The 19,375-nt window shown below is 34.2% G+C and overlaps 1 protein-coding gene across 1 annotated transcript in view; it reads right to left on the bottom strand.

The window, feature by feature from the left end:
* Positions 1 to 644: 644 nt before the first annotated feature.
* The window catches only part of YIPF4 (Yip1 domain family member 4), a 42,113-nt gene continuing 23,382 nt past the window's right edge, over positions 645 to 19,375 (bottom strand). Inside the window, exons 4-6 of the mRNA XM_004006037.6 lie at positions 18,317 to 18,394; positions 12,750 to 12,863; positions 645 to 9,656 (exon numbers count right to left, since the gene is read on the bottom strand). Of these exons, the coding sequence (XP_004006086.1) occupies positions 9,519 to 9,656; positions 12,750 to 12,863; positions 18,317 to 18,394 (330 nt within the window). The 3' untranslated portion in view covers positions 645 to 9,518. The remainder of the gene's footprint in view (positions 9,657 to 12,749; positions 12,864 to 18,316; positions 18,395 to 19,375) is intronic.

Below are 19,375 nucleotides of genomic sequence, written 5' to 3' on the forward strand. Positions count from 1 at the left end.
TTGCTATCACACATTTATCACAAAATTACATTTCACTGGGGAAATACTTAAAAGTGATTCATTTATTTACATATTTACAATATCATTTGGAGATATTTTAGTGTCTTTGGGCCAAATTAAAACATCTGGAAATCTAAAACTTTGGCTAAATTTCCAGATTTTTTCCCCAAGCTTTCCACAGTACTGGCTGTTCAAAACCCAGTAAAGTTTCTATATAGTTCTTATTGGAATTATTTTCCTTGAACATCTGTAATAAATTTTGGTATCTCCCCCAGATAATACCTTTAGGTCCACAGCATTTTAAGTTATGATATTTTGCCTAAGTAAATTATGAAGACACTTTCATGTGTAACAACTGAAGCTGTGCAGTAATGACTGAATTTTTTCTCTTCTGTTTTTGTCAGATATGTTTTACAAGTGAGACCATAAATCTAAATTCCAACAAGTCTGCATTAATTATGTTTTATTAATAATGTTTTATTGGAGAAGGAAATGGCAACCTACTCCAGTGTTCTTGCCTGGAGAATCCCAGGGACAGGGTAGCCTGGTGGGCTGCTGGCTATGGGGTCATACATAGTTGGACCCAACTGAAGCAACTTAGCAGCAGCGGCAGTACTTAACAACATAGCAGATGATGTTAACAATTTGAAGGGTATTTAAAAACATTTTTTATTTGAGCAATTGAAACTCTTAGATAAAAATTTTAGAACATCACTTGCAATAAATCATGTTTTCATTTCAGAAATGAAAATCATTTATGTTATCTTAATTCTTAGGCAATATCAAAAGATGTTTCAGGACATTTTTAAGAAACATTTCAAGCTATAGTTCATTATCATGTTCTTCCACAGTTTTAGAATAAGAACACTTACAGCATTTAAAAGGAATGTTAAGAAGCTTATCAACATTTTGCTAACACTCACTCTGGGTGTTTTTTCTCCCTCCAATTCACAACTGTAAACTCAAACACAATAACTTCACAGAAAGGTATAAATGTTACATATGTATAGTTTGATAAATTTTCATAAACTGCACACACACACAATTAGCACCCAAATAAAGAAATAGATCATAGAACATACCAGCATCCCAAAAGTCTCAATTCCCATACCTTCTTTCACTTATTTCCTTCCCACTTAAGAGTAACCAACATCCTGTTTTTGTACTTCATATAAACAGAATCACAAAGTATGTATTCTTTCGTGCCTGGTTTCTTTTGTTAAACATTAGCTCTTTGAGATAATCCATAATCTTATACATGGTTATACATCTTTCAATATTATTGTATTCTATTGTGTGACAACACCATAATTTGTAAATCCGGGTTGTTTCCAAGTATGCATATTAGTAATGTCACTGCTGTGGACACTCATTGCTTAGACCAATATGGTAGGTACTAGCCAAATGCAGCTCTCTAAGTCAGCTCCTCAGTTGCACTAGGCATGTTTCAAATGGTCAGTAGCTACATGGCTAGCAGCTACTGTATGGATAGCATAGAATAGAGCACTTTCATCACTGCAGCAAGCTCCACTGCATAGTGCTGAATCCACAAGTTGGTGAACATATGAAAATGCTGGGTCAGAAGCTATGCGTATGTTCCACATTAACAGAAGATAGCATCAAATAGTTTTAGAGTGTCCATTACTATTTTGTTACAAGTTCTTCTATTTTAAAATATTAAAACACTGTATTTACTTTTCACCTAATAATCATAATACACTAAATAGGAAAACCACAACAGCCACTGTTAGAACATGGAATGATTCACAGGTAATGAACAAGGCAGGAACACTTTTTACCGTAACACAGTTCAAGTTAACAGATGTTCCAAATGTTTCTCAGATGACATTACAACAAAAGGTCAACGGCTTTTATCAACGGCTGTCAAAAAAGAACTAATGGACTTATATCTATTAATTTCAGTGCTATTGCAGTTAGAGTAAAATCATCTACCACTGGTATAAATTTCAGTATTTTAACTGAGACAGCCATGTCTATCAGCTAAACATCACATCTCCTCATAATCCCAACCAATTTACACCAAATATTACCAATCATCTCAAGTTTTGGCAAACGGAGGCCAATGTTGTTTAAACTGTATTTAACCACAAATGAATTTGTGCACCTGTACATATATATGTTGGTCTTTATCATTTCTCCCCTCTTGAGTTGCTCATTTATATTCCTTGTCCATTTTAAACTATCAATTTATAAATTCTTTTACTACTGCACATTATATACTATGATTGCCCATGTATGTCCTTTGCTCACTCAAAGTTACTAATTTCCAAATGTTATTTTTATATTAAGGAAATTAGCCCTCTGTACACATAAGTCTTAAAAATATTTTCCTCCAAATAGTAGTTTATCTTTTTCCTATAAAATTGTTTTAAATGCTAGGTAGTCAAGTTTAATTTTTTTTAGATTTTGTGTTTTACGTCATGTTTAAAAGCCTTACCTTCTCAAATAGCGTATGAAAAGTCAATTTTTCTCCTGCCTATTTAAAAAAAAACTTGATGTATCTGTAACTTACATACTCCAGCCTAAGAAGTAGAACCATCCTTGCATTTTTTAAAGTGGCCTATAATGTTTTTGTTAGACACTGCTAGTTACCTACCTGGCACCGTTCTTCCTTACTAACAGACGTGACTTTGTTTAGGGCAGTAAACATGCCCAGCTTAAAATACCAAACTCTCTTACAGCAAGGGGTGGCCAAGTGTTTCTGTTCTCTGCTGAGATATAATAGGAAGTCACTGAATGTGGCTTCCAGAGAGATTTTTAAAGGCAACTTTGACTGACATGCTCCATTTGGCCTCTTAACCTTCCCTTTCTTCCTGATTGGAATCTAGATGTACTACCTAGAGGTGAAACAGCTATCTTGAGACAACATGGATGAAAGCCACCAACGAAAAAAAAATAGCAGAGTACAAAGATAAAAGGAACCTGAGTCCCTGGCGACATTAAGTTGCTGTTAGTCCTAGATTATACACCCTTGGATTGCTTATGTGAGAAAAAGAAACTCTTTGTTAACTGAAGGATCATAGGGTACAATTATCCAGTATGACCATACTGATCATAGGACTGTTTCTTGCAAACAAACACATTCTATCTGATGCATTATCTCATGTACACCAACTTGGCATGCAACCTTTATCTCATACTTTCTGTATATAATTGAGTATATTTCTGGAAACCTTCGTTTCATTGATCTAAATAAATTCAGTTTAATAGCTTTTATTGAATATGGGACACTTTTATATGCTTTATATTAACTAGCTCACTTAAGCCTCACAACAGCCCTTTGAACCTTCACTATTTAATATTAATGTGTAGTACTTGTAAACCTAACACCAATGGTAGATTTTTTTTAATGAAATGGAAAAAGATCAAAAAGGAAAGAGAAAGATGTTTCAATTATCTATATGACAGACTGCAGCAGAAGGCAACCATCTATGTTGCCCTCTATCTGGCAACACTGGTGTTCCACACTGTAATGGAAAAAGCAGCAGACGGATGGTTTGAAGACATAAACTCTTATTCCAATTCTGTTGGTCAAGGTTGTTTGACAACACTTCCTTAGACTTTAGTTTCCTCATCTGTACCATGAGGTATGATTACACTCAGTAGATGATCTCTAAAGCTTTCCCTAACTTTAATAATCTATGAAAAACTAATAATTAAGCTGTTGGTTTTGAAATTCACTGGATCCAAATCTGAATTTGGGATTCAATGACCAGGCTGCTGTATTCATTCAACAAAGTACTGGGAATACATTAACAAACATGTCAGAAAATGTCCCTGCCCCAGTGGAGCTTACATAATAGTGGAAGACTTGAAAAAAAGAAATCTAGACACTTACCAAGTAGTAGTACTACAAATGAAATAAGCAATGATGTAATAAAGATTTAACTGGGGCATACAGCCGGGGAGTTACAAGATTCAGGGAAGATTCCTCTGAAGTATGGTTATGAAGTCTGTAGAACATTAAGATAGTTATGGCATAATACATGAAAAAGAGTAAAATGTGAAGTGGCAATTTAACTATGTTAAAACAATTACAAAAATTAAGGATGCCCTGTAACACACATACAGAAAAGCACATAAACCATAGAGCTTAATTATTAAGTCCTCCTTAAGATTTTTTCCAAATACAACTCTTCTCCCTCCTCAATAAGGGTAAAGCATTAAAACATTTTGGTGGTCACTTTCCTGCACATGGCACTAATTATTTTCATTGCATAAAATCCCACTGTATACTTGTACCTATTTTATGTTGATGGACATGCTATGTCCAATTTTTTGCTATTACGAATCATATTACTATGCTCCTGTTTTTGTGGCATATGTACATGCATTTCTGTTGGGGATATATCAAGAGTAGGACTACAGACCTTGGCCTTGGTATTAAAAGCACCATTACATCTAATCAAAAGCTCTGATGAGTACTAACTTCCGCCAAATGAGTTTTCATTTCCTTCTACTCACCTGCTATTCCCTCTATCTGTAATAGTGTTCCCTTCCTTCTTTGCTTAGTTAACTTTTACTTACCCGAGGATTTCAGCTTAAACATCATTGCCTCCGGAAGGCTTTTCTTGTCTAATTCCTCTGTCATATACTGTCTTATTACCACAAGCCCCTCCTTCATTTGTTGCAACTGTTTTTACAATGTTAAACTAATTATCTCTCAAAAATACTGGCTCATTAGGGTGCCATGTGTGGTCTCTGTTGTGCATCAGAGACCACACATGTGCATTTATTCCTAAACCTAGGGCAGAACCTGGCACATAGAAAGGGGTCAATAAACACTTGATGGATATCTGTTCTCTTCTCACATTCACGGTACCCAATTCAAATGCCAATTCTTCTGAATGCTTCATTCCTGAAGCTACAACCAGTACCATTCTTTGAAAATAAATCTATATTAGGCAAAAGTTTCCTAGGTCTCATTTAGCAAAAAAATTGAGTATGAAGCACTTAGCATGTAGGCCCATCATCAACAACAAAAATATTTTCACTGTTTTCTAGGGCGACGCTACAGTTATCAGAGTGTAATTTAGCATAAGGATTACAAAACATATGGGTTGTTTCATTATCAAATGCTGCACACAATTTAAGTGATATTTATACAGCAACTGATTAATTTTCACAGAAGTAGAGTCACTATAAAATCAAGAAAAATGTACAATTTCAATCATTTATCACTGAGCATTTATGAAGAGCAGCAATCTTTTATACCAGCTTTTCCTCTTTATTACCAGATGACAAATTTCTCCCATAATCAGTCACTCATTGTAATTTCATTTGATCCTGTCTAAATACTTTGGTAAGCTGTTTTCACTTGCTTGGTTTTTAATAAAAATTGCTCAGTGGCAACTATTATAGAAAAACTAGTGCCTCCATTCTTGATAAATCAAATTTACTTATATTCCAAGTATTAATTTAACAAGCTTATTACAGGTAGGAGAGCATACTTTCCCTGCCCCATAAGCATTAATAATCTTTATATACTCTAATTACAAGTTAAATTCAAAATATTTCATTTAAATGTTTTTCATATTAATATCTAACTTAAATCTCAGTGACAGTATTAGTATATCACTGAACTGTTCAGAAAGGATGTTTAAAGAATTATTTCCAAGCATTTGCAAGTTGTAAACTAAACACCTTCAAAGTAAAAACTTATAGATATCTTGCTGAAAGTCAGAAAAGTTGAAACCAGGGTAATCACCAATACAGAATGTAAAATAGGGAGTTATTTTACTAATGCCATCTTAATCATTCCAACATTCTTTACCTAAATTAACCTCCAAGGTGTAGTACCATCAGCATATCGAGAGAATTCAAGTGAGCAACCTAACCCTGTAAAGTGTCTGACTCTTTGCAAGTCCATGGACAGCAGCCTGCTAGGCTCCATGGTCCACAAATACTCCAAGCAAGAATACTGGATGGGTAGCCATTCCCTCCTCCAGGGGATCTTCCCAACCCAGGGATCGGACACGAGTCTCTGGCACTACAGACAGATTCTTTACCAACAGGGAAGCTCCAACCTAACCCTAAGCTTTATGTTTAATAATATACACTTTGCACAGGGAATATTCTCTTAACCATTTCTCTTTAGACAACTATACCCACTAAGACATAGCAGAACCTAAAACTGTCATAAAGTATATTGAAAGTCTGTTATAAAGAAAATGTATTTCACAAACAGAACTTTCTTCAGAACTATAATGATTTCTAGTGAAAAGATATAAGAATGTCTAATATTGACTAATGTCAAAAATCATATTTTGGAATTTATTTAAAAAGTGACAGCAGATTCTCAAACACACAAACTACTGTCAGATTATACAAAACAGGAACAGAACCCTTGTAATTCTGTTTCTAAAGGGAAATTACCATGTGGTACTAGGTAAAGCCCAAGATGTAACACAAGGGTTCAATTAAAGAAACTTTTTATGAAAGAGGATAGTAACTTATTTTATGTGACTAAAATATCAGAGAATAGAGAATCTGAGGATGATTTTTAGCTCTATTAAGACTTATTTCTGACTGCCATGAATTGTATTAACTCAAGTCTAAATCCTGTAATAGGGCCTTTTAAACACTCTGAGACACAACAGTTCGCCATGATGTGTGGTGTTCTCCTTTGCAGCAAAGAACAAAACAAGAAACCCCACTTGTATATTATATATATAAAACAAAACTTTGTGGAAGTAAGACATTTTAAAATTATCAAATTAAAAATTATCAAATGTGTCACAATTTCCTAAAACTTAACACTAGCTAAAATACGTATTACTGAAAAGGTAAAAGATAAGTAACAATCATCTTAAAATATTCAGTTTGTTGAATCTGAAAAATATTATTTTTATTAGTTTGTAGAAGGATTATTTTATTCAATGTTTTATTACATCAGAATTTTTTAAATTAACTAAATTTTAAACAATATATAAACAAAAATATCTATCTCACATTTTAAGTCAATGTAAATTTTCACTAATTTAGAAATATATTAATATTTAGGGAATTTTTAGAAATAGATTATATATAAAATTGCCTTATAGACCTTAGAAATTAGCAAGTTTAGTAATGGTTCATAAAACTTTATAAATCTTCCTAGACTGTATTTTAATATAAACAAAATTATATATAGATTTTGATTTATAATCAATTTAAAACAGAAATAAATGTCTCTAATTCTTTTTTTTTTTGAGGATTAACATTCATCAGGACTGGAAACACTTTAAACACTTATACACACATAAAACTAGGAGAGATCATCTGGGTAATTCTGTTTTAAAAATACTAATGAACTAATAATTAGATTGGAAATCATTATTTTAAATCAATATGACAAAATATTTTTATATATAAATTCAAGCAGAGGACATTATGGTCAACTTACCATTATCAGCTGTAACAGTACTGTATCTTGTACACATTTACAAATCATGTTTCAAACTGACAATCCTTTTTAAGTGCTTTGCTCATTAGCCCATGAAGACAGTGGCTGAGCTTGAAACATTATGAAACATTATAAATTGTTTTTATATATACCTTAAACTGGACTAGTCCCAAGATTAAATGCTATTATTTTTAAATACTTTTTTGGAACATAAGTACTTCATTTTATCTTACATCAATAATAAACAAGATTCATACAAGTGAACTTTTCATTCACATCTTAAAAAAAGGATAGCTTAAAAAAAAATTTAAACCACCTTTGGATGGAGTTGGTCCTAAAATCACTTGACTTACTGCTTAGTAAAATTCTACTGCCTGGTACGGACCCCCAAGCTTTTAGGAGAAGATTCCAGGGTCAGCGCTATGAACATCAAATATAATATTCAACCAAAACAAAGTATTGCTCTCAGAAACCCCTACAGTATGATAAACATTTACTTTGTAGTTACTGCTTCTGTAGCTATAGATCCTTCCTTACTATTCCAAATTATTTTAGGTTTTAGAAGTTTTATCCCTCTGTTGCTTCTAGTCTATTTTCCTAAGCTTGTTTAAATTATCAGCATCATGTAATTTTCCCACATTATTCTGGCCCAAAGATAGCTCTATACTTCTCACTTCTGCAGCTTAAAGTTTTTTTGTTTTTGTTTTTTTTCTATTTTAGGGGGAGAGGAGAAAAGAATGAGAGATGGGCTTGATATCTTGTTAACTTGTAGGCTTTTTTCAGAGTTGCTGGATATTTCCTGACACATTAGAGTGCTCAAGGAATATATCCCAAGAGGTGGCCACATTATCATATTGAAGACAGCAGTTAATTCTTCCAGTTGAGACCAGAAAGGACAATATAATAATTTGCTAATAGTTCTTAGGCATTTGGTATTTTATGGATATCAAATATTTCACCTACTTTACAAACTAGCTGGAATTTCTTAGTATCTCTCACCAAATATTGTATGTTTGTTAAAGAGTACCTGATACTTGTTAAAATATCAGGTAATACAAGACAAGGTGTTATAAAACAAAACACACAGCTGGGAAGCATTTTATTTTTTTCTACTTCATATAACATTGCTCAGGACCACAAGACTCTAAAGGTCTCTTTTCAGCAAATTTTACGGCTTAGAAGTGCCACTTAAAAATATTTATTGATGCTATAAATAATATTGTTTTTCTACATACTGACAGTTTTAATAAATGCCATATCCGTCATCAAATGCCATAAGCAGAAACTTTAAATCAGATATTTAGACATTCAAAAGTGGTTTGTAAAAAATAGCACACTCAAACAAACCGAATCTACATCAGCAATTGTTATAATTAGTCTTAGTTGTTATTATTGAGAATTCTGATGTATGGCAGAAACCAGCACAATATTGTAAAGCAAATATCTTGCAATAAAAAAGTTAAAAAAAAAAAAAAAAGAATTCTTAACAAGGACATATTGCCAGAAGCATGTACGAGACTTTAAAAATTATATATAATTTAAGAGCAAATTTAATTTCATAAATAAAAACATTAAAGGCCAAATTAAAGAAAGTGTAAGCATCGGATTTAAAATATCTTAACTTTTAGGCTATTCAGAAATATATTTTGTGAATAAGAATTACTTCATAAATATATATGTATAAATATAAATATATATCTACAGGATCTGCAATGCAGGAGAAAACTCTTTAAAGGAAAAATTGCACTTTTAGATGATCAGAATGTTATTATATTTACCCTTCAAGTGAAATATAATTACCATTCCAGGTGCTTTTGGCACAGATTTTTAGGTGAATATTGACACAATCTTAAAAACACAATGCTTTTATATTTTATTCACTGGAATATGAAGAATCAAACAGAATTCAGAATTCTGACCAAAAATATTCAGATAACTCCAATTGCTTAATTAAATACAAAAAAAAAACTGTTTTAAAAAGACCTGAAACTGCCTTTACATCTGAACATGTAAAATTTTACCGTCAACAGGGTTTTTTTAATATCCTCAAGCAAGAATTTCCAGCCTACACAGAAATGTAACATTGTCTTTTTCTACTTATATATGATTTAGATCACACCCCAGTATATAAGGACAAAAAATAAATGTATAATAAAAAGATTGGATAAATCAGGAGAGGCTTTTTGGTCTTGAATTCTTCACCCACTAACAATGAAGCAGCACTGTAGGCAGCCCAAAACACACCAAAGAGCTTAAAAAAAAAAAAAAAAAAGACAAAAGGCAGCATATTAGCAAGTCAATTAACATTTTAAGTATCATAGAGTAAAAATAACATTTGCAGTATTTTTTTTTTAAAACAACCCTGGCAACCAATTAGAGAAACAGCAAAATTTATTGAGAATGCTGAAACCTTATTAAGAATATTCATCCTTGCTCTGTTTCTTGACATCTGGAAATGACTCAGGTTTTACGTTATCAAACTTGTCTAATTATAAGAATCACCTGGGGTGACTATTAGCTTCCTGGGATTCATTCTAGTTCTACTGAATCAGAATCTCTAACAGAAGAAGGGTCTAATTATAAGTCATTTTAACAACTGTCCTGGATGATTTAAGACAAGGCAACTTTTGGAAAAACTATTACTGGGATGAGATGCTGAAAGATATTTGTTTCCTAAGAAAATTAACTGATTCTGTAGAATATATTCTTTTTTTCCAAGAGGTAGAAAAACAGATTAAGTGAAAATTTCACACAATCTTATAAGTATCGAGTCATTTTCCCAGGACTAGGTAGAAATATAGTGTTACAAGGGAAGGAGGAAAAATGTAACATTTTGGTTTAGAGTATTCTGACTATGCACCTACTTAATTTTAAATTACATCCACTAGAAATTTATGTAATACTTCTTAGTGTAGTCACTGAAGGCATTTTATAAAATAAAATGAGAGATGTTTGGCAGTACCCCTGGCTTCTAGCCACTCTATACTAGTGCCACCCCACCTCCCCCATCTGTGACATGCAAAAATGTCTCCAGATATTGCCAAATGTCCCTGGGGGGCAAAACTGCCATCAGTTGAGAACCACCGGTACAGAGGTAAAAAATAAATACTGGAAGATTGACTGAAAATTATTTGAGATGATCCAATTTTCTACTGCACTTTTAAAACTAAATGCAAACAAGACATATAAGATATTTTAATCTTACAGAAAAGTATAGAGAAATAAAATTATAATCAAATTCCATTTGTACATGATGATTAAATGTTTGTTGTGAATAAATGGTTAAGATTGGTAAAATTACAGAGATTTAATGTTAAAAAAATTAGTGCTTGTAAACTGCTTTCCAATGCTACAGTTAAAGGATAAGAGTTCTCATGATTTATTTCATTCTTTCATTATTATTTCATTATTTCTCAACAGACTTTGGACTAAAACAAGAAACATGCAAAACAGATCGCTACACAAAGATTAAAGTGATTAGGGAAAGAAATGTGGCAAAGAAATATCTAAAGTTCACAAAATTTTTATCCTAAAATTTTAATGATTTTATAAAAGACTTCTATTTTATAATAACACATTCACTTGTTGTATAAAGAATATTAAAGACCAGTTTTCAGTTGAACTCAATGACTAAAAATAATCAGAGGATACAGTTTTAGCAGTTTTGGGAATAGTCTCAGAAGCATTCAAACAATCTTTAACCCAAGTAAAACAACACACAGGTAGTGCCTGAATGACTCAGTAAAGTGGTATGTTCACTAAGACTAAATAATTAAATGCCAGCAAGGGTGGGGCTAGCTTCTGCACTGCAAGACTTTCAACCTAAGCACTAATAATGATATTTTTTTAAAAATTAGGGTTAGAGGAATGAAAGTGTTTCTTGGTTTCTAGCGTGTTCCAACAGTTGAAACATACAAAGATGTTCTCAAAATATTCGTTTAATATTTATAATAGTAACAGCTACTGTTTGAGCCTACTGTATGTCAAGCACTATACTAGTCATTATTTATTCTTCAAAATCTTCATAACAAATCCGAAAAAGTAGTTGCTAAGTTTACTCTAAGAGGAGAGTAAGAAAAGATAGCTCCCCAAGGCAGACAGCAAGAGGCAAAATCAGGATTTGAATTCAGGAATTTAGAATTCAGTTCTAAAATCCGACTCTTCTCAATATCCAAGGCTTATATGTCAGTGTTAGCCTGGAGTTACTCAATTCTAAAAGGAATAATTTCTTTTACACTGGAATTAGTAATAAACTTTAAGTGAAACCAAAAGTCATAAAGTAACTCTACTTAAGTGAGTCTACTTAAATACTCTTAGTATTTAAATACTCTAATATGGAGACTACATAATGGTAGTTCTAGTATTGAAAGTAGTGGTCTTAGGAAGTTCTATTTTCCATAAAGAAAAAAAATTACATTCACTGTGTAATATACATACATGTGTGAAAGTAGTCATTTATTTTTTCCAAAGTGGTTCAAAATTAATAAATGCCAACATTTGCTTTATCATTATTCATTAAGTGTTTAATATTAACACTAAATGTTTAAAGTGGGTACACTGTTAATAAGTTTAACACAGCATAAAGAAGTCCTGATTTCTGCAACATAGAAAAATCAGTTTATTAGAACTACGTATATCTTACTTGACCAGTAATTTACTATTCAAATAGGAGTAACAATTATTAAATAAATATCCAATGGAATTTCAAATAAATATAAATTCATCTCATAAGCACAGAAAAGAAATTTTTAACATTAAATAAAAAATTTTGAGTGTAATATCCTGAGGCCTGATTTGCTCTTTGTTCTTTATTCCACCTTAGATATACATTATAATTTCTGGCAATTAAAAGGGGAAAGTATTTGGTAAAATCAGTGAGTAAGGTTACTGTTTCAAAATACTACTAACTGCTTGATATAAACAGTTTTAGATTACAAGATTCTTTAACCACAAAGCTAGTACAGTCAGCTCTTATTACCTGTGAGTTCTGCATCTACGGATTCAACCAACTGTGGACTGAAAATATTTGGGGGAAAAAAAAATTCCAGACAGTTTCAAAAAGCCAAACCTGAGTATGCTGGACTACAGACAACAATTTTTATTGTATTAGGTATCATAAGTAATCCGGAGATGATTTAAAGTAGATGGAAGGATTTGCATAGGTAATATGTAAATACTACATAATTTTATACTGGGGACTTGAACATCTGAAGATTTTTGTGTCTGTGGTGGTGGTGGTGGTGGGGGCAATCCTTGAACCAATCTCCCATGGATATGCAGGGGCAATTGTAGACTGTCCTGACTGGAAAACAGTAAACTACTTTTTATAACACACACTACTTACTTTTATAAGTGTAGACACGACTTCAAATGATCCAACCACCAAAAGTATAGGGGCTATTACAATGAGAGGAAGTAATGAATATCCTATAACTCCAAGAACTTGGCCATACGCAACCTGTGAATTTTCAAAATTTTAAATAAATATCATAGAAATCAAGTTACTTATTTTAACCACTATTAAGCATCATATACACTTTGTTGTATTTACATAAGCATGAGAATTAAGAAAATCATAAAAGTATCATGTAGTAGTAGTAATACTATCCCCATTATGAAGAAACTGATTCTCAGGTCTTTGTTCAGGAAAGACACACCTAGCTGGTTAGAGTTCAAATAAGATATAAGATCTAGATCTTTTAACTTCCTCAAATAGTCTTTTTTTTTTTCTCCAATTTATTTACTTTTCAGTTGAAGGATAATTGCTTTACAGAATTTTGTTGTTTTTTGTCAAACTTCAACATGAATCAGCCATAGGTATACATACGTCCCCTCCATCCTGAACTTCCCTCCCATCTTCCTCCCCATTCCACCCCTCTAGGTTAATACAGAGTCCCTGTCTGAATCAACAACAATCTTAAATTACCAAAACAATTAGTGATACCTGTCTTCATATAAAAATTGTATGAGATTTTATCTAGAATATTAGAAATAATACACAAACAAATGTCATTTTAAGTCCTTGTTAAAATTATTTTAAATTTCCATAAGCAGAGTAAAAGAGTTACACAGATAACTGTTACTCTAAATTTATTCAAGAGTTGTAGATTAAGATGGTGAACTGAACATATATCTAATACCATTCCTTCTCAAAACTCCACTAAAAGGGAAGAAAAAAAGAAACTCCTTTTTGTAAGAGGCATAAACAAGAGGCAAGAAGTTGCAACAACAGCAACTTAATTTTGGAAACTGGAAAGTAGAAGAACAAGAGCTAAGATTCAGATTTGGAGACCGTCCCCCGAAGTGTGAGAAAAAGGCTCAAGAGTTCAACATTTAGCATTCAGTGTTCATGCTGCTGCTGTTGCTAAGTCGCTTCAGTCGTGTCTGACTCTGTGCGACCCCATAGATGGCAGCCCACCAGGCTCCCCCATCCCTGGGATTCTCCAGGCAAGAACACTGGAGTGGGTTGCCATTTCCTTCTCCAATGCATGAAAAGTGAAAAGTGAAAGTGAAGTCGCTCAGTCGTATCCGACACTTCACGATCCCATGGACTGCAGCCTACCAGGCTCCTCCGTCCATTGGATTTTCCAGGCAAGAGTACTGGAGTCAGTGTTCATACAGTAAGCCTAATATAAGTCAGCACCCGTATGATAACTGTGCCTGACATCCCTTTTGCTTTACTCTCTCCACAAATAGCTGAATTCCAGAGTGCTACAATTCCTAGGTATACAGTAATTCATAAACTCTAAGTTAATGGGGCAGTGATTCTCAAGGTGTGGCCCATGGTATTCTGGGGATCCAGCAGACTCTTCTAAAAGACTGGACATCAAAACTATTTTTTATAATAGTGATAAAACATTATTTGCCTTTTTAAATAAGGTTGACATTGATACTAATAGAACAAAAGCAATGGGTAAAACATCAAGCTGCTTTATTATGCCAAGGTGGTATGAATTGTATTAATAGTAACTATGTTCTTTAATACCATACACAGAAAAGAAAGAAAAAAACCCTCCTGTTTCACTTAAAAACGTCCTTAATGAAGCAGTTAAAATAACTGATTTTATTAAGCCTCAACCTTTGAATATGACTTTTAATATTCTGTGTAACAAAATGCAAAGCACACAGAAAGCATGTCTTCTACCTTGATTCAATGGTTATCCCAAGGAAAGCACGTGTACAACTGCTTAAGTGAACAGCTGAATTAGATGCTTTATCCATGGAACACCATTCTTACGTGAAAGAACAAATGAAAAACTGTAAGTATTCACAGTTAGGTGCTGACAGGCAACATGACTGAAAATGAATGAAATGAGCCTGTTGCTTCAAGAAAAACAACTCACAGTATTTCTTTCAAATTACTAAATGCTCTCTCAAGCAAAAAGTATAATTTTGGTAAACTCACATCCAACACTGTAATGTTGACATTTTCTGCTGAGATAGGTGATATTAATGAATGTGGTTTTCTGATATCGTAGAATAAAACGTGTCAACATTTGGAAGTTCTGCAAACCTCAGTGAACGAGTGTTTTCTAGATGACCATGCATGGGTAAAAAGATCCATTCAAAATGAATTTCAATGAAACAGAATATAAAAAGTTCACTAATATGGTTTGAGATTCCTCACAAGAAAACTTTTAAGAAACTATTTCCTGTTGAGGGCACCCACAGTTGGTGCTCTGGGAATACCCAGAGGAACAGGGTTGGGAGGGAGGTGGGGGGGTGTGTTAAGGATAGGAGGGACACATGTAGAACTGTGGCTAATTCATGTTGATGTATGGCAAAAACTATCACAATACTGTAAAGTAATTATCCTTCAATTAAAATTAATTAATTGAAAAAAGTGATGGTATAGGTCAGACAACATGTCTGATTTTTGGCAAATTATAAATATTAACGAGACAAAAAAAAATCTATTATATTATCTCCTGAGTGTTAATGTAGTATCAAAATAGAAAAACCACAATCATCCAAAAAAATGTGTTAAAATATCCTTCCTTTCCAAATTATATACCTGTATGAGGATGTTTTTTTTATATATACTTTATCCAAAGCGATATATCCTATAACAATTGAATGCAGAAAGCAGATATCAGGATCCAGATTCCACTAACCCAGATATTAAAGCTACTTGCAAGAATGTATAACAATGCCTTTTCCTCAATTTGTTTTTAAAAAGTCTTCTTTAAAATGCATTATTTATGTTAAAATGTATTTGATTTGCTTTTAGTTTTAAATGAATAAACACACATTAAATTTTTTTTATTTTTAATTTCTAACATGATAATTTTGTTTGCTTTAACTTTTTTGGTCACAAAATGAGGCATGTTTATTCCCTGGCCAGGGACTGAACTCACACCCCCTGCAGTGGAAGTGTGGCATCTTAACAACTAGACCACCAGGGAAGTCCCCATGATAAATACTGGTAAACACAACCTACATTAAGCTCTATGGTTCAGTTCAGTTCAGTTGCTTAGTAGTGTCCGACTCTTTGAGACCCCACAGACTGCAGCATGCAAGGCTTCCCTGTCCATCACCAACTCTCAGAGCTTACCCAAATTCATGTCCACTGAGTTGGTGATGCCATCCAACCATCTCATCCTCTGTCTTCCCCTTCTCCTCTGGCCTTCAATCTTTCAGAGCATCAGGGTCTTTTCAAATGAGTCAGCTCTTTGTATCAGGTGGCCAAAGTACCAGAGTTTCAGCTTCAACATCAGTCCTTCCAATGAATATTCAGGACTGATCTCCTTTAGGATGGACTGGTTGGGTCTCCTTACAGTCCAGGGGACCCTCAAGAGTCTTCTCCAACTCCACAGTTCAAAAGCATCAATTCTTTGGCAGTCAGCTTTCTTTATAGTCCAACTCTCACATCCATACATGACTACTGGAAAACCATAGCCTTGACTAGACAGACCTTTGTTGGCAAAGTAACGGCTCTGCTTTTTAATATGCTGTCTAGGTTGGTCAAAACTTTCCTTTCAAGGAGTAAGCGTCCTTTAATTTCATGGCTGCAATCACCATCTGCAGTAGTTATTTTGGAGCCCAAAACAAGAGTCTGCCACTGTTTTCCCATCTATTTGTCATGAAGTAATGGGACCGGATGCCATGATGTTAGTTTTCTGAATGTCGAGCTTTAAGCCAACTTTATCACTCTCCTCTTTTACTTTCATCAAGAGGCTCTTTAGTTCTTCTTTACTTTCTGCCATAAGGGTGGTGTCATCTGCATATCTGAGGTTATTGATATTTCTCCCGGCAATCTTGATTCCAGCTTGTGTTTCATGCAGCCCAGCATTTCTCATGATGTGCTCTGCATATAAGTTAAATAAGCAGGGTGACAACATACAGCCTTGATGTATTCCTTTTCCTATTTGGACCCAGTCTGTTGTTCCATGTCCAGTTCTAACTGTTGCTTCCTGACCTGCATACAGGTTTCTTAAGAGGTCTGGTATTCCCATCTCTTTCAGAGTTTTCCACAGTTTGTTGTGATCCATACAGTCAAAGGCTTTGGCATAGTCAATAAAGCAGAAATAGATGTTCTTCTGGAACTCTCAGGCTTTTTCGATGATCCAGCGGATGTTGGCAATTTGATCTCTGGTTCCTCTGCCTTTTCTAAAACCAGCTTGAACATCTGGAAGTTCACGGTTCAAGTACTGTTGAAGCCTGGCTTAGAGAATTTTGAGCATTACTTTCCTAGCGTGTGCTGCTGCTGCTGCTGCTAAGTTGCTTCAGTCATGTCTGACTGTGCGACCCCATAGACGGCAGCCGGCTAGCGTTGTGAGATGAGTGCAATTATGCAGTAGTGTGAGCATTCTTCAGCACTGCTTTTCTTTGGGATTGGAGTGAAAACTGACCTTTTCCAGTCCTGTGGCCACTGCCAAGTTTCCAAATTTGCTGCCATATTGAGTGCAGCACTTTCACAGCATCATCTTTCAGGATTTGAAATAGCTCACCTGGAATTCCATCACCTCCACTAGCTTTGCTCCTAGTGATGCTTCCTAAGGCCCATTTGACCTCACATTCCAGGATGTCTGGCTCTAGGTGAGTGATCACACCATCATGATTATCTGGGTCATGAAGATCCTCTTCGTACAGTTCTTCTGTGTATTCTTGCCACCTCTTCTCAATATCTTCTGCTTCTGTTAGGTCCATACCACTTCTGTCATTTATTGACCTCATCTTTGTATGAAATTTTCCCTTGGGATATCTAATTTTCTTGAAGAGATCTAGTCTTTTCCATTCTATTATTTTCCTCTAATTCTTTCCATTGATCACTAAGGCTTTCTTATCTCTCCTTGCTATTCTTTGGAACTCTGCATTCAAATGGGTATATATTTCCTTTTTGCTTCTCTTCTTTTCACAGCTATTTGTAGGACTTCCTCAGACAGCCATTTTGGTTTTTTGCATTTCTTTTTCTTGGGAAAGGTCTTGATCCCTGTTTCCTGAACAATGTCACGAAACTCCATCGTAGTTCATCAGGCACTCTGTCTATCAGATCTAGCCCCTTAAATCTATTTCTCACTTCCACCATATAATCATAAGGGATTTGATTTAGGGCATACCTGAATGGTCTAGTGGTTTTCTCTACCTTCTTCAGTTTAAGTCTGAATTTGGCAATAAGCTCTATGGACCTGAGATCAAAAGTCTGAGGACTAAATAGAGAATAAACTGTATGCTTCCCTATAAAGCTCTAAGTTATTTATAAATGATAGGATTTTTTCTTTCCTCTTTCTCATAACATGTAGAGTATAAATAATACTAATATATAGGTCACCTTGAAAGAAGCAGCATAAATTAAAAGCAGTTCTGGGGCAACAAATAATTATAATGAACATAGTTACTAATAGTATCTGCAATATCAAAAATAAAGCTTACCATAAAAAACAAAGACTATTTTCAAAATTAACTACTTACTTCTCCACCAAGAACTCTAGCCAGTAAGAAAATCGTTAGTGAACCAAATATCCAAATGGTTATAATCCATGAGACCACCTTAAGAGAAAAAAATTCGTGCAATTAATATCTGTGTTACCAAATAAGCTGAAAATTTCCCATGAGCTCAATTCTCTACCATATAAGGTATTTTGGTATCACTGACTTTAGGTCATAGGAAGTTTGGGTTCCCAGGTATCTTCCCAAAACCTAATAAGAATATAATATATAATTTTACATCCAAACTGAAAATTTGGCAATGATCAGTTACTTAAGGAAACCTCAGTATTTTAAGATCTATGATAAAAGATGACTGCAAAAAGAGAGCAAAGTGTTGACTCTCAACTCCTGCTTTACAGCATTCTACATGGTAAATTTATCTGTGAAACAAGTTACTAATCTCAGGAGGTCTCTAAAATTTACATTAATTACACATTTATCCAAGTAATAGAATGTGGACAACACTTCAGACAATTTTAACTCTTGAGACTTGACATAATAATGATACATGCATATATGTCCAAGTTCTATCTGCTTGAGGGGGTCTAGAAATAAAGATACCCGGTAGCAACGTAAGAAGACTAACTGCCCAGTTATGGTGCATGATGTGTGTCCTTAGTCGTGTCAGATTCTTTGCGACCCCATGGACTTGTAGCCCATCAGGCTCTACTGCCCACTGGATTTTCCAGACATGAGTTGCCATTTCCTTTTCCAGAGGATCTTCCCGACACAGGGACCGAACCCACGTCTCTTACATCTCCTGCACTGGCAGGTGGATTCTTTACCACTAATGCCATCTGGGAAACCCAGACACTTACTGGTTTCTAAATATTCCCCTATAAAAGGAACTAGGATTCCCTAGGGAAATGACTGATTCCAGGGCTGGGACAGGGAAAATGAAAGATGAGTCCAGAATCCACTGTGGAGTCAAGAAGAAAGGAAGCACTCAAAAAAGGACGGGAATATGTCAAAAGGATACCAAAGCTAAGCTGAAGGAGCTTCCAGTAGCTAAAACTGCAACAATCTAAGCAATAAAATACA

Source organism: Ovis aries, chromosome 3 (assembly GCF_016772045.2).
Source record: "Ovis aries strain OAR_USU_Benz2616 breed Rambouillet chromosome 3, ARS-UI_Ramb_v3.0, whole genome shotgun sequence".
In the NCBI taxonomy this organism is placed as follows: Eukaryota; Metazoa; Chordata; class Mammalia; order Artiodactyla; family Bovidae; genus Ovis; species Ovis aries.